The following is a 12,348-nucleotide window of genomic DNA, read 5'->3' as shown; positions in this document are numbered from 1 at the left end:
TGTGCCCGTTTAGTAATGTTGTCACTTTTCCTCGGCCGCCCCCCCCCTTCATCCGCTCTCCTCACAATGCCTGGAAGTAGACCAGACCTACATCACGCTCTCTGTTTTTCACTACTTGTTTTCATTTCATGCTTTTATATTTTGCTTATCAATGGGACCAATTGAAAAAGTAGGAATACTTCATTCATTTCGATCAATTCTTTTTTCTTTAATTCCAACTAATGAATTAAATGATTAAATAAATCAGGTGTTACGTCCAGCCCTTTATTTTGTGTGTATCTCAGAAAGAAGCAGCTAGGAACATATTGGTAAAAATCATTGCTTGCATACCATAGTTACATCACACAGAAAACACTAATTTGATAATAATTTGCTTCTACACTTTGTTTCCTGTGTCGTGTCAATGAAAATTCCCCTCTCCTTCTTCCAAATACTTTGATGTGAAGGAAGTTCAGTCAGTATTTCACTCGTCCCCAGTGAACTTGTGTGAAAATGAGGTAACTGTTTTTGAGTCCATAATGACCTTTGGCCTTTGCTTCACTCCACCCCTCTTCCCTCTCCATGCATTTTACCTCTGTCTCCTGCCCTCTTTATTATTGACGGATGTCCTGTGCAGGCGTTTTATCCCTGTGCTGCAGGATGCATTGAAAACTGTGTGTTTGTGTTTCGTGGTGTGTGTGTGTGTGTGTGTGTGTGTGTGTGTGTGTGTGCGTGTGCGTGTGCGTGTGCGTGTGTGTGTGTGTGTGTGTGTGTAGTTCCAGCACATCTGTCGTCTGCATTTCCCCTGTTTTCAGCACATTAATAGGTGTCTTCATACGGCCTTCCATTTGCTCCTGCTTCCTTCCTTGCTGTCCTCATAGCATGTCTCCTCTGCTCTCTGCAAGCTGCTAAGAGCTTCAGCGTGTTTCCTTTTTCACAAGCCTGATGAAAACGTGCTAACATGCTCATTTATTTAATTTGATTTATTCATTTGTGTATTTTGTCAGGACAGTGCCTGTTAATGAACCCACATGGGACACATGCATGTAAACACACCATGCCGGAGTGTAACCATGGGCTAATTTGTATCTGTTGTCTCCCAGTCGCACTCTCATTCACCCTGGCCTTTTGTACGTATATTTAGTGACAGGGGGAAACCGGAGTGCTTGGAGGAAGTCTACACAGACACAGGGAGAACATGCAAATTCCTCACAGAAAGGCCTCGTCCAGCCAGGGCTCGAACCCAGGACCTTCTAGTTGTGAGGCATGAGTGCTAGCCGCTGTGTCACTGTGCTGCCCGTGCGCTCATAGAGGAACAATACAATTTCACTTCAGTAACTGAGTCTGAGGGATGTCAAAGCACAAAGACGTGTTATTATATTTGTGTATATTTGTTTGGGTTTCCATGTTTTGGTGTCTTTTGGTCTGCTGTGTGGTGTAGTTTTGGACGTGTTGCACCTCGTCAACAAACATGGACCAGAAGATGTTCAAAATGTTTGAATGAATGAAAATGCAATAAACATTGTCTATTGTCTGCCACAGTGGGTCACTTCTTGAGCTTCCGCTCAGGCTGTGGCTTTTGTCATGGAGAAGTGTGCAAGGAAAACCCAACTCTGCTTTGGCCCCTGAGGACCCGGCATGCTCCACACACCCCTAGAGTCCTAATATATATTTTTTCAACAAGTCCCAGAAACACACTCTGCCTTCCTGCCTTTAGTTTGTTGGTCGCGATGGGGGTTTAGAAAAACTAATAGGCCACTAAAAATACCTGGAACCCGGAGCCCTCTGCAGGTCTTTCCTCTGCTCTTCCTCAGTGCGCGCGTGGGCCATTGAGGAAAAAGGAAACTAGGCGCTCCGAGTTTACAGGGGCTTCCTGTACCACATTATAAAGAGCTCCTGCACTATCTGCACCACAGACCTCACTCACAGCAGACTCAAGCCAGTCAGCTCTGCTGTAGTGGACAAAACCAAAGGTTTGAAGTCCGTTTGGTGACCACAACATCTCGTCCCTGCTGGTCAGGGTAAGTGATCTTTTACAATTTCTATTTTATTTACACTTAAGCTTGTTTTTTGCATTTACAATGTACAAACACAGTTTATTTGTTGATTTAACATATTTTTAAAGAAAAGTTTGATTGTAGAAAATGCCTTTCGAATACATCATTGTGCTCTTTGTATGTGTGCACAGGTACGAGTAGGGAGCTGGTCTCACCTAAAAGTGTCTGGGACACTACATCTATTTATTTCATAGTAAACACAGGTACATCGTCAGAAATACTGCTTCATTCTCCTTACTACCTGAAGCCCAGCATATAATGTGACCTTTATTTCTCAGAGACAGGTGGATATGGACATAGTGGAAGGATACAGGGCTGAGGGGTATGTGAAGGAATTCACACGCCACTCCACTGACGTGCTATTGAACCTGAACGAGCTGCGTCACCGCAACATTTTGACAGATGCCACTCTGGTGGTGGGCAGTCACCATCTGCAGGCGCACTGTGCTGTGCTAGTGGCCTGCAGGTAAGAGCCAAAAATCAACAAAACCATTGATTTCTCTTAAGAATAGAGACCCTATCTAATTTTTCCTTTCTTGCTCTGCAGTGGCTTTTTCTACTCACTGTACTCCAGCCGTACATTTATTCCCAGTGGCAGCAAAGAGCAGCTCCTCTCAGTGGTTCTGCCCAGTACTTTGGACCCCTCCAGTGTTTCCCTGTTGCTGGACTTCATGTACACCTCACGGCTCCCACTGACCCCGAGCATTGCCCCTGGTGTTCTTGCTGTCGCCACCTATCTGCAAATGGACCACGTGGCAGAAACCTGCCGAGAGTTCATGCAGCTGCATCGGTGAGCACTGAAGGTCCAGACACACATTCTGCAAAAGTTTAGAATTTCACTCATGTAAGAACTTGTCTATTTATCTTTTTGCAGGGAAAACATGAGCAGCAGGTACCCACAACTGGAGCTGGCCTCCCGGGTGTTTGTGGCCTCTGCTGCCTCCCGAGAAGGATTCTTGCCCCATATGGGACAGCAGCTGAAGCTTCCAGTAACAGGACAGGACAGGTAACTGGTGTAACTAATTTCAGCAACGTTTGAGCCCTGGTGGTTTTGTCCCATTGTCTTCAGATAGGATTAGATCATTAAGGAATTTCCTTTGTTTTTACTCAGGGGCCCAGTGGAGGGTGGGGACTCCCTTAAACCTGGGGTTTTCCCAACTGGCCGGTCTGAGACAAATGAGTTAAATGTTGATGCAGACACAGTCGCATCGCCGGACAGCCCTGCACGCTCCAACTGCCAACCCAACTCTCCTGCTGAGTCCAACACCTGCAGCAAGAACCTGGTGGTGGGTTACAAACATAACTCCATATTTTTGTTCTAAGTTTGCCATAATTTATAACATGTTTTGATTTTTGTAGAGCGATTCAAGGACACTTGATCCAAAAGCCTGCAACTGGAAAAAGTACAAATACATCATCCTCAATCCTCTTTTTACTGATACTACTGTAAAAGAAGAGGAACCGTGCCAAACTCAGAGCCCAAATGTTGAGGACAGAGCTGGCCCAACACTGCAAACCCCTGTGGAGGCGTGGCCTGGAGAAGTGCCTGGCCAGATTAATAGGTAACTTAGAACAGAGCCTTGTAATGAGTCAGCCAAATGGAAATAGACTTTTCATGCAAATGATTTCTATCAGACAGGGGCGGGCCTCCTGCTACGAGGGTTCTGGTCAAGCCCCTCCCCTCGGACCACCAACCTCTGTGAACAAACCAACTGTGCTGACCTCTCACACAGATGAAGCAGGTACCTACAATCTATTTCCCAAACCATTATACACATCTACAAACGCTCATTTTTGCTGTTTCTTTAGGCGTCCCGAACCAGCCACTGATCAAAAGAGAAACATACTTTGTCCCGTATTGCTACTCTGGAGTAACTAAGACCACATGCTCAGGTTAGAACCATAAAACATAAACAGATTTTTAGAGTGAATGTGATTTACTTACATTCCTTTTTTGCAGGTGACAAGCCGTATCGCTGTAATGTGTGTGGAGCCCAGTTTAACCGTCCAGCCAACCTGAAGACTCACACTCGCATCCACTCAGGAGAAAAGCCCTACCGCTGTGACACCTGCGGGGCGCGCTTTGTCCAGGTACAGCAATCACTTTTGACTTAATAGCTTAATCTGTATGGGATATACTGATAGTTTTGGGCAGAAATATGAAAGGGAAACCCACAGAAGTGTGGAACTTCAATCTTTAGACTTTACAGATGTCATTCAAAAAACTAGGTCAAAACATTTGCATTTTGACAGCTTATCTAGTTTTTAGGCTGACTTTTGTGTTATGTCATGACCAGGTTGCTCACCTCAGGGCCCATGTCCTGATTCACACGGGCGAGAAACCGTACCCCTGTCACACCTGCGGCACTCGCTTCCGTCACCTGCAAACGCTCAAGAGTCACCTGAGGATTCACACGGGAGAAAAACCATATACAGTGAGTGTTCATCTCATATGCAGCACTTTAATTTGCATATTCCAAAATGTAGCCAGCCATCTGACATACTGCTTTCATTTTTTCTCAGTGCGAGAAGTGTGATCTTCATTTCCGCCACAAGAGCCAGCTCCGTCTCCATCTGCGTCAAAAACACGGGGCCATCACCAACACCAAGATCCGCTACAAGATCTTGACCGAGCCCTGCCAACCTCTTCTGCAGGCCTGCTGAAGATGTGAATGACAGCTCTTGAAAGGAAATTAAGATATTGGTTTAACAGAAGTATTTATAGTTGCAGGCGAGCGCTTGAAATTGGCCCCGTTCAGTTTCATATTTTTGGATATTGGAAAATGTGTGTAATGAAGGATAGAGAAAGTGTATGGAGGGTCTGTGAAGTGTTACGATGAAAGTTTAAGGAGCAAGAAAGTGAGTGAAACTTTAGAAAGAGAGCTTGTGAAAGTGTTCCAATCGGAAAAGAAGGAGTGGTGCGTTCATGTTTGTTTGTTTATTTAACTGAGATTCTATCTTTAGGCCTGGGGCTTATACTGTATACTGTATAATGGTAATATTAGTGTTTGCAGTCCACTCAGGCAGAGGACGAGGTTTGCTTATACTTTTGTATATGCCTCTATACAAAGACTATACTAAAAGCTTGGAGGAGTGCATCTGTTTATTGATTTGCAGGACAAAAATGTTTCTTACAAATTAAAGTGACAACTTTTTCTAAAAAGCCTGGCCTGAGTCATGTGTTATAGCTTCACGTTGCAGTATCCTATGAATGAGTGTTAAAACTGTGTAAGTGCACTCTCTTTCCTTTCCTGGACTTCCTTCCGCTCATCAACACGCTTATTTTATGAATCATATTTCTTAAGTCTGGGGGGTTGTTTTTCTCTTGAGTGTGGGAACAATGAAACATGTGGCACCTGCTTCCTCCACTTAGGTGGCACAGACGGCTCCTGCGTGCACGTGTGAGGGGGTCTGTCATCCCCTCTTCCTGCTCCCTGGTGGGCTGTAACGTGTCAAGTGTATTGTTCATGTGCAGTGGACAAATATTGGAAACTTGACGGGATTTTCCAGTCATTATCCCCCACATACAGTAGATGAAAGGAGCCTGGACTTTGTTTGTACATTGTTTCTCCCATACTCTCATGTGAAATATTGCATATTAATACACAGTACACATTATACACAGCTCTATAAATCACATTGACTTTTGTCTCCATCTAGTGTTATTGTTGAAAGTTACAGAAAATTCCTGTTCACGTTTAACATGCTATTTATAAATTCTCTATGCATTTTCATTTATTATATAAGTTTTTTTTTTTTTGTCTTTTAGTTGTGGTCATAAGACCAGCTGTTGCAAGTCAGGTAAACTGCGCATGCGCAAAGTGGCGCGTTATGGTCATGGGTATGGTAATCTCTGAACTTTCCCCCTGCGCAGTAACTTACGAGACTCGTGCCTTGTCGCCCTTTTTCCACCACACACATGTGCACTTCTTCCATTACTATCCTTCCCCAACCGACCAGACAAGGTAAGTAGACAACAGTTATTAAGATTTGGTTGTGCGGATGTTTTTTACGCACAGAAATAACTTCAAATGGGGAGGGGGTTCTTCTCCCATATCTTAACAAGCCATATTATTTATTATATGTTAGTTCTACTGCCTGAAACTCTTTTCTATTAGCAAATTTAACTAGTGTAACTTGTTTTCTTAGTGTGTGTTGTTTTTTGCAGTTTCTGTAATTTTCTGGACTGGCTCTACTTGTTGCGCAGGCACAGAATGTAGCTCATTGATTAGTGCTTTTCTCTGTGCCAGCCGTGTCACCTGCGCGGCTCTTTTTTGCCGCTGATGTCTGTGATGTTGAGTGTTTTTTGATAATCCAGGAAAGCTGTAGTCATTTGCAGGTAAAGTCCTATTGCTCCTTTCTCCGTATTTTCACTATTAAATTAACTTTTAGACTTTTCTTCTTCTCCTTTTTAAACTGAAAAACTAAAATTGATAGAGTGTGGCCAACACTCAACGTTATCACGACATGACATTCCCCATATGTCTTGATAACGCTGACTGGGCTGTTAATATGCATGCAATTTTGTGTATACAGTATTAACTTTTTACTAATAGTTTAACTTGTCTGTAAAACTAGGCGGAACTTCTCTTTTTCTTTTCAGCTATGACACAGATGAAAGTTAAAGAGGCTCCAGGCGAGGGCCCCGATGGCGGCTGGGGCTGGGTCCTGGTGGCCGCCTTCTTCGCCTGTAACAGTCTGATTTATGGCCTGATGCGTGTTTTTGGGATCTTTTTTGTGGAGTTTGTCCAGTATTTTGAGGAAAGTGCTCAGGCAATTTCATGGATCTCTTCTATTGGAGTGGCAACTCAGCAGTTTTTCAGTGAGCCAATAAAGTGCGCTAAACATATAAGAAAGTTGTCATCAACATTGACATTTGTGTTTATTTTTGAGGCCCATTGGGGGCAGCACTGGGGAATGCCTATGGGGCACGAGTGGTGGTGATGGCTGGGGGCTTACTGGCTGGACTCGGCCTAATACTTGCCTCACAGGCCACACGTTTATTCCACCTCTACCTCTCAATGGGTGTTATGTCAGGTAAGCATTTTGTTGTGAAATGCGTGTTTTATATAATTTATGTAATGTGTGTCTGTTTTGTTGCATAGGTCTTGGCTGGGGCCTTATCTTCTCTCCCATGATGGCCACTGTGATGGCTCATTTCACCCGTCGACGCACTTTGGCACTTGGTGTATCGCTGTCCAGCATTGGTCTTTCTGCCTTTGCTTTCAACCCACTTTTCCAAATGCTGAAAGAGATGTACACCTGGCGCGGAGCCCTGCTCATCTCAGGGGCGCTTAGCTTCAACATAATTCCCTGTGGGGCACTTATTCGGCCAAAGAAACCTTCACTGGCTGCAGAAAGGGTTGGCATCTCTTTTCTTTCTGTAAAATTTCATGCCCACATTTCAATTTATTCTTTTTTCCCCAGACAGATTCTGAGAGCAAGGCATCACAATCTTTGCTGCAAAGAGTGTCTTCCCACTTGGAGCTGTCTGTTCTGTGTGAGCGGCCATATATTACTTATGTTATAGCCGCCAGTCTTTTCAATGCGGGATACTTTGTGCCTTACTTCCATCTGGTCGCTCACAGTCGTCATGTGGGCTTCTCCGAGTACCAGGCGGCGTTCGTGCTGTCCGCTGCTGGAGCCACAGACATTTTGGGGCGCATCTTCTCCGGCTGGTTCTCTGATCTGGGACACTTCAGACTGATCCACCTGCTGGCCGTGTGGACTGCGCTCACAGGGCTGTCCATCCTGCTGCTGCCGGTGAGCAGCCTGACGGCCTCGTACCCCGCTCTGATGGTGGTCAGCGCAGTGTATGGCTTCTGCTCCGGGGCACTCACGTCACTGGTGTTCGCTGTGCTGCCTCAGATTGTGGGAGTGTCCCGTGTGATGGGGGCGCTAGGCCTGTTTCAGATGATTGAGAGTGGTGCTGGACTCATCGGGACACCCCTGTCAGGTAGGGGCACAGTTACACAAAATAAGCAAATTGTTTGTTCTTATGAGTTGCTTCCTTGTAGAGTTCACAGCACCGTGCTTTGTCACACCGGTTAGATGACCTAGGGTCAATGCAAGTTACTTAACACTCAGTCAAACATTGCCAAAGCAGTACATGTCAAGGCCATTCTTTTACTGATTCCCATACTACAGTGCCTCTCAAAAGTATTCATACACCTTGAACTTTTGCACATTTTGTCATGTTTACAACCCTAAACATAAAGATTTTATTTTGATTTTTTTTACTGAACGTTCACACACAAGTAACTGACAACTGTGAAGTGAAAGCGAAATGATACATGATTCTGTTATTTTTCAAAAAATAGAAAAGTGAAAAGTGGGGCGTGCATAAGTATTCATACAGCATGAATGAATACTTTGTGGAACCCCTTTTGCTGTAATAACAGCAGCAAGTCTTTTGGGGTTTGACTCTACAAGATTTGCACATGTAGAGACTGACATTTTAGCCCATTCCTCTTTACAAAACAACTCAAGCTCTGTCACATTAGAAGGAGAGCGTTTGTGAACAGCAGTTTTCAGATTATTCCACAGATTTTTAATAGGATTTTGGTCAGGACTTTGACTGGGCCATTCTAACACATTAATATGTTTTTATTGAACAATTCCATTGAAGATTTAGCTTTGTGCTCCGGGTCATTGTCCTGCTGGAAGGTGAATCTCCGCCTCAGTTCTCTTGCTGACTCCAGCAGGTTTTCCTCCAAAATGTCTCTGTATTTGGCTCCATCCATCTTCACAACTATTCTTACAGTCTCCCCAGTCCCCGCTGAGGAAAAGCAGCCCCACAGCATGATCCCCCCCGTATATTTGACACTGGGGATGGTGCACTCAGGACAATGAGCATATATCGTATAACGTTTTGCATTTGGGCCAAAAAGTTAAATTTTTGTCTCATCTGACCAAAGCTCCTTCTTCCACATGGAGCTGTGTCCTCCATATGACTTCTAGCAAACTTCAAACGGGATTTCTTATGGCCTCCTTTCAATAATGGCCTTCTTCTTCCACTCGTCCATGAAGGCCAGATTTGTGTAGAGTACGACTTACAGTTGTCCCATGTACAGATTCCCCCAGCTCAGCGGCAGGACTTCACAGCTCCTCCAGAGTTATCTTGGGGCACTTGGTTGTATTTCTTATCAGTGCTCTCCTTGTTCAGTTTGTTAGTTCAGTTTGTTGTTGTACGTGAACAGCCGTGTCTTGGTAAGTTGGCAGTGGTGCTTTACTCTTTCCATTTCCGAATTATGGATTGAACAGTGCTCCGGGAGATGTTTCAATCTTGGGAAATCTTTGTATAACTTAACGCTGCTTTAAACTTCTCCACAGCTTTATCCCTGACCTCTCTGGTGCTCCTTGACCTTCATAATGTTGTTTAGTGACCAATACACTCTGACCACAGCTCTGAGGGCCTAAAAGAACAGCTGAAATTATACTGAGAGTAGATTACACACAGGTGGCCTCTATTTAATGGTTAGGCCATTTCTGGAGTCATTAGGAATGTTTTAAAGGCAATTTAATGCACTCAGAAAATGCTGTATGAATACTTATGCACGCCCCACTTTTCACTTTTCTATTTTTTGAAAAATAACAGAATCATGTATCATTTTGCTTTCACTTCACAGCTGTCTGTTACTTGTGTGTGAACGTTCAGTAAAAAAATCAAAATAAAATCTTTATGTTTAGGGTTGTAAAAATGACAAAATGTGCAAAAGCTCAAGGTGTATGAATACTTTCGAGAGGCACTGTATTTGCTCAGTCATTTTCACCCTCACTATAACATTTGAATTGTTTGTTCATACACACTTTCTGTCCACAGGGTTCCTCAGGGACATCACTGGGAACTACGTAGCTTCCTTTATGATGGCAGGCAGTTGCCTCATTCTGGGCAGCTTAACTCTGGGCACTTTGCCTCACTTTTTCTCATGCACAGACCCACCACCTCCACAAAGGAAATCTTTGGAGCAATAAGTAAACGTTGGTTCAGAGCACGACTAATCAGAGACTGATTGATAAAAATGGAATCACTTGATTTGCAATGTAAAACAAACCCTCTGTATCCATGTGTTTGTGTCCAATCTGAGAGGTGTTTCATATAAAAAGACATGTTGCTTATTCTTTAATATTCTGCTAAAAAAAGAAAGAATATATTTTCATAAACATACGAATAATAATTTAAGGCACACTGCGTAACATTTTGGACGATACTGTTGCCTACAAACATGCTCCTAATGACCAGCTCGACACAGAAAATGCTACGTTTGCAGTGGGTAATTAAATAATGGATTTGTATTTAAATCTCAAATTCTACTGACATACATCACCATGGAGACGAGCTGGAGACGTACCCACTAGGGCAGGGGTGTCCAAACTTTTTTCATGGGGGGCCGCATATTGAAGCGTACACGGGGTGAAGGGCCGTAGATCGGTAGTTAGTGCCGCAAAACCTTCGACTAGCAGAGGTTTAAATTGTGCCCCATACCTCTATTTAAGCCTAAAATAGAGGTAGCTCAGTCTCACAGTAAAATGTTAGCTGTTCGGTTAGAATTGTATAGAATTATTACATTTCAGATAAAAAGGTCCATCTCTGGTGATGTGTACCGATACAGCAAGAGGCCGAGGGCCACCATAAATTGGTCTGAGGGCCGCACTTTGGACACCCCTGCACTAGGGTGTCCCAAAAATATTTTTGGGGGAAAATGCCAGTGCAGTCCCCCTAAAAAGTTTCACTATGACACCATGAAACTACTTAAAAAATGTCAGCTCATTTAGATATTTAGAGGTCCCTAAGGTCATTGAAGTTTTACCATTATATAGGTGACACTGCAGGCGTTTTTCAAAACAGTCTTGTATTATTGTTATTGCTAATTTAACATGTTTATGTTCACAGCAATATTTTGCAAAGCTCTTAGTACTTTTCTCTGCTCACAAGCCTCACAATAAACCCAATACGGTTGCACTTTAGAAAGTCTTTCCTGTGTTTCTCAACTATTTGTCAAACAAACTGTACGATCAAACTGATCAGTACGTTAGAGTTACAATGACTTATGTCAAAGAGACTGTCTATCTTCAAACTATCTTCTTTCTGATTCTCTTGGTCTTTGTCATTACTCCTTGAGCGATGCTTCACTAACTGACCATGATGACAGTAGAGGTCTTTGATCTTTTTGATAATGTCCGGCTTGTGTCACACCGGTCTGCCCGACTTGATCCAGAAAGGAATCATCAGGTCTTACACTTTCAGACAGTGTCAGTTTCATTTTGCGATGCTAGTGGACAAAGTTTTTCATAACATCTGGACCGTATGGAAGGCGAGCTCCGTTTATTGTTTCGCCTGGATGACCGATCAACCATCACCTGGAACTCGAAGTACAGATAACCAAGATAGAGATAACAGAAAACTTACCTGTACTTCGAGTTCCAGGTGATGCTTAATTGTTTTGGCCATGTTGCTGCAAAGAAACATAAATGTTAGACACATTGTACTGTGCACAGTGAGCAAACTTGTTTACTGTTCAGGATAAATTTGTCTGGTTTTCAAGCTAGTTGAAGGCCTAAACCGTAAACCCTAGCAAAAAGCTATTTCTAAATAATAATAATAATAATTATTTTTAACTTCTTAACCCCCACCTGAACCAAGCACATTTTCTCTAGTTTGGCTTTACCCACATCTTAAAGCTTCTTGAAAGACAAGCGTCAAAACAGCGAAGCAAAGCAACAAAAGGGCAACAAAAAAGTGACAAAGAAGCAACAAAAGAGCAACAAAAACGTGCTGGAAAAGCAACACAATAAAAAAGCACAAAAAATGCAAAAGTAAAAAAGCAATGAAGAAAGGCCCCACTCGGTCAGCGGGTGAGCACAACAGACTTCAAACTTTCCAGTCTTGGACTTAATATTTTGAAGGATTTTTCAGAGGGATTTTTTAATATCTAATTCCAAGCCTGATTTATTCAGCTTTGAACCCCCAAAAATCAGGCGGAATTTGACTTTTTATAGATCTTTTCAATTGTGATTAGTTAATTGAAACAGTAACAGTAGATCCAAAATCCCCTCTGAAAAAATCTTAGTTACTAATATGTCAATAAAATAAAACCATACATTTTAGTCTGGCTCAATCATTATTTAGATTTTGTTGCCCAAAAATCGGCAATTGTTGGCCATGTTGGCCAACAATTGTGACCTGCCGCAGTGTCACCTATATGTCATAATGGTAAAACTTCAATGACCTTGGGGGACCTCTAAATGTTGCCCAAATGAGCTAAAATGTGGTGTGTGGTTTCATGGAGTCATAGTGAAACTTTATGGGGGG

The 12,348-nt window shown here is 43.1% G+C and overlaps 2 protein-coding genes across 2 annotated transcripts; both read left to right on the top strand.

Annotated features, from left to right (window-relative positions):
* The first annotated feature begins 1,864 nt into the window (after positions 1–1,864).
* On the top strand, positions 1,865–5,181 carry bcl6b (BCL6B transcription repressor). The gene is made up of 12 exons (XM_079579688.1): positions 1,865–2,000; positions 2,168–2,239; positions 2,317–2,502; positions 2,584–2,826; positions 2,911–3,042; positions 3,148–3,322; positions 3,396–3,598; positions 3,672–3,778; positions 3,846–3,929; positions 3,997–4,127; positions 4,334–4,471; positions 4,560–5,181. The coding sequence occupies exons 3-12, from the start codon at positions 2,327–2,329 to the stop codon at positions 4,698–4,700; spliced, it is 1,530 nt and encodes a 509-aa protein (XP_079435814.1). The 5' UTR covers positions 1,865–2,000; positions 2,168–2,239; positions 2,317–2,326; the 3' UTR covers positions 4,701–5,181.
* Positions 5,182–5,907: 726 nt separating this feature from the next.
* Positions 5,908–10,135, top strand: slc16a13 (solute carrier family 16 member 13). The gene is made up of 7 exons (XM_079579767.1): positions 5,908–6,001; positions 6,205–6,375; positions 6,640–6,858; positions 6,930–7,073; positions 7,142–7,398; positions 7,464–7,992; positions 9,859–10,135. The coding sequence occupies exons 3-7, from the start codon at positions 6,642–6,644 to the stop codon at positions 10,008–10,010; spliced, it is 1,299 nt and encodes a 432-aa protein (XP_079435893.1). The 5' UTR covers positions 5,908–6,001; positions 6,205–6,375; positions 6,640–6,641; the 3' UTR covers positions 10,011–10,135.
* Positions 10,136–12,348: the final 2,213 nt, after the last annotated feature.

This window comes from Gobius niger (assembly GCF_951799975.1).
Source record: "Gobius niger genome assembly, chromosome: 21".
NCBI lineage: Eukaryota > Metazoa > Chordata > Actinopteri > Gobiiformes > Gobiidae > Gobius > Gobius niger.
Note: the sequence above shows the minus strand (reverse complement) of the source record. Positions and strands in the feature narration are given on the sequence as shown.

Excerpts from the sequence above, each read along its gene's own strand:
- bcl6b (XM_079579688.1), top strand. The coding sequence starts at position 2,327 with ATGGACATAGTGGAAGGATACAGGGCTGAGGGGTATGTGAAGGAATTC. Across the intron at positions 3,779-3,845 it reads CTCTCACACAGATGAAGCAG|GCGTCCCGAACCAGCCACTG; the intron begins GTACCTACAATC and ends CTGTTTCTTTAG. Across the intron at positions 4,128-4,333 it reads GCGGGGCGCGCTTTGTCCAG|GTTGCTCACCTCAGGGCCCA; the intron begins GTACAGCAATCA and ends TGTCATGACCAG.
- slc16a13 (XM_079579767.1), top strand. The coding sequence starts at position 6,642 with ATGACACAGATGAAAGTTAAAGAGGCTCCAGGCGAGGGCCCCGATGGC. Across the intron at positions 7,399-7,463 it reads CTTCACTGGCTGCAGAAAGG|ACAGATTCTGAGAGCAAGGC; the intron begins GTTGGCATCTCT and ends TTTTTTCCCCAG. Across the intron at positions 7,993-9,858 it reads CATCGGGACACCCCTGTCAG|GGTTCCTCAGGGACATCACT; the intron begins GTAGGGGCACAG and ends TTCTGTCCACAG.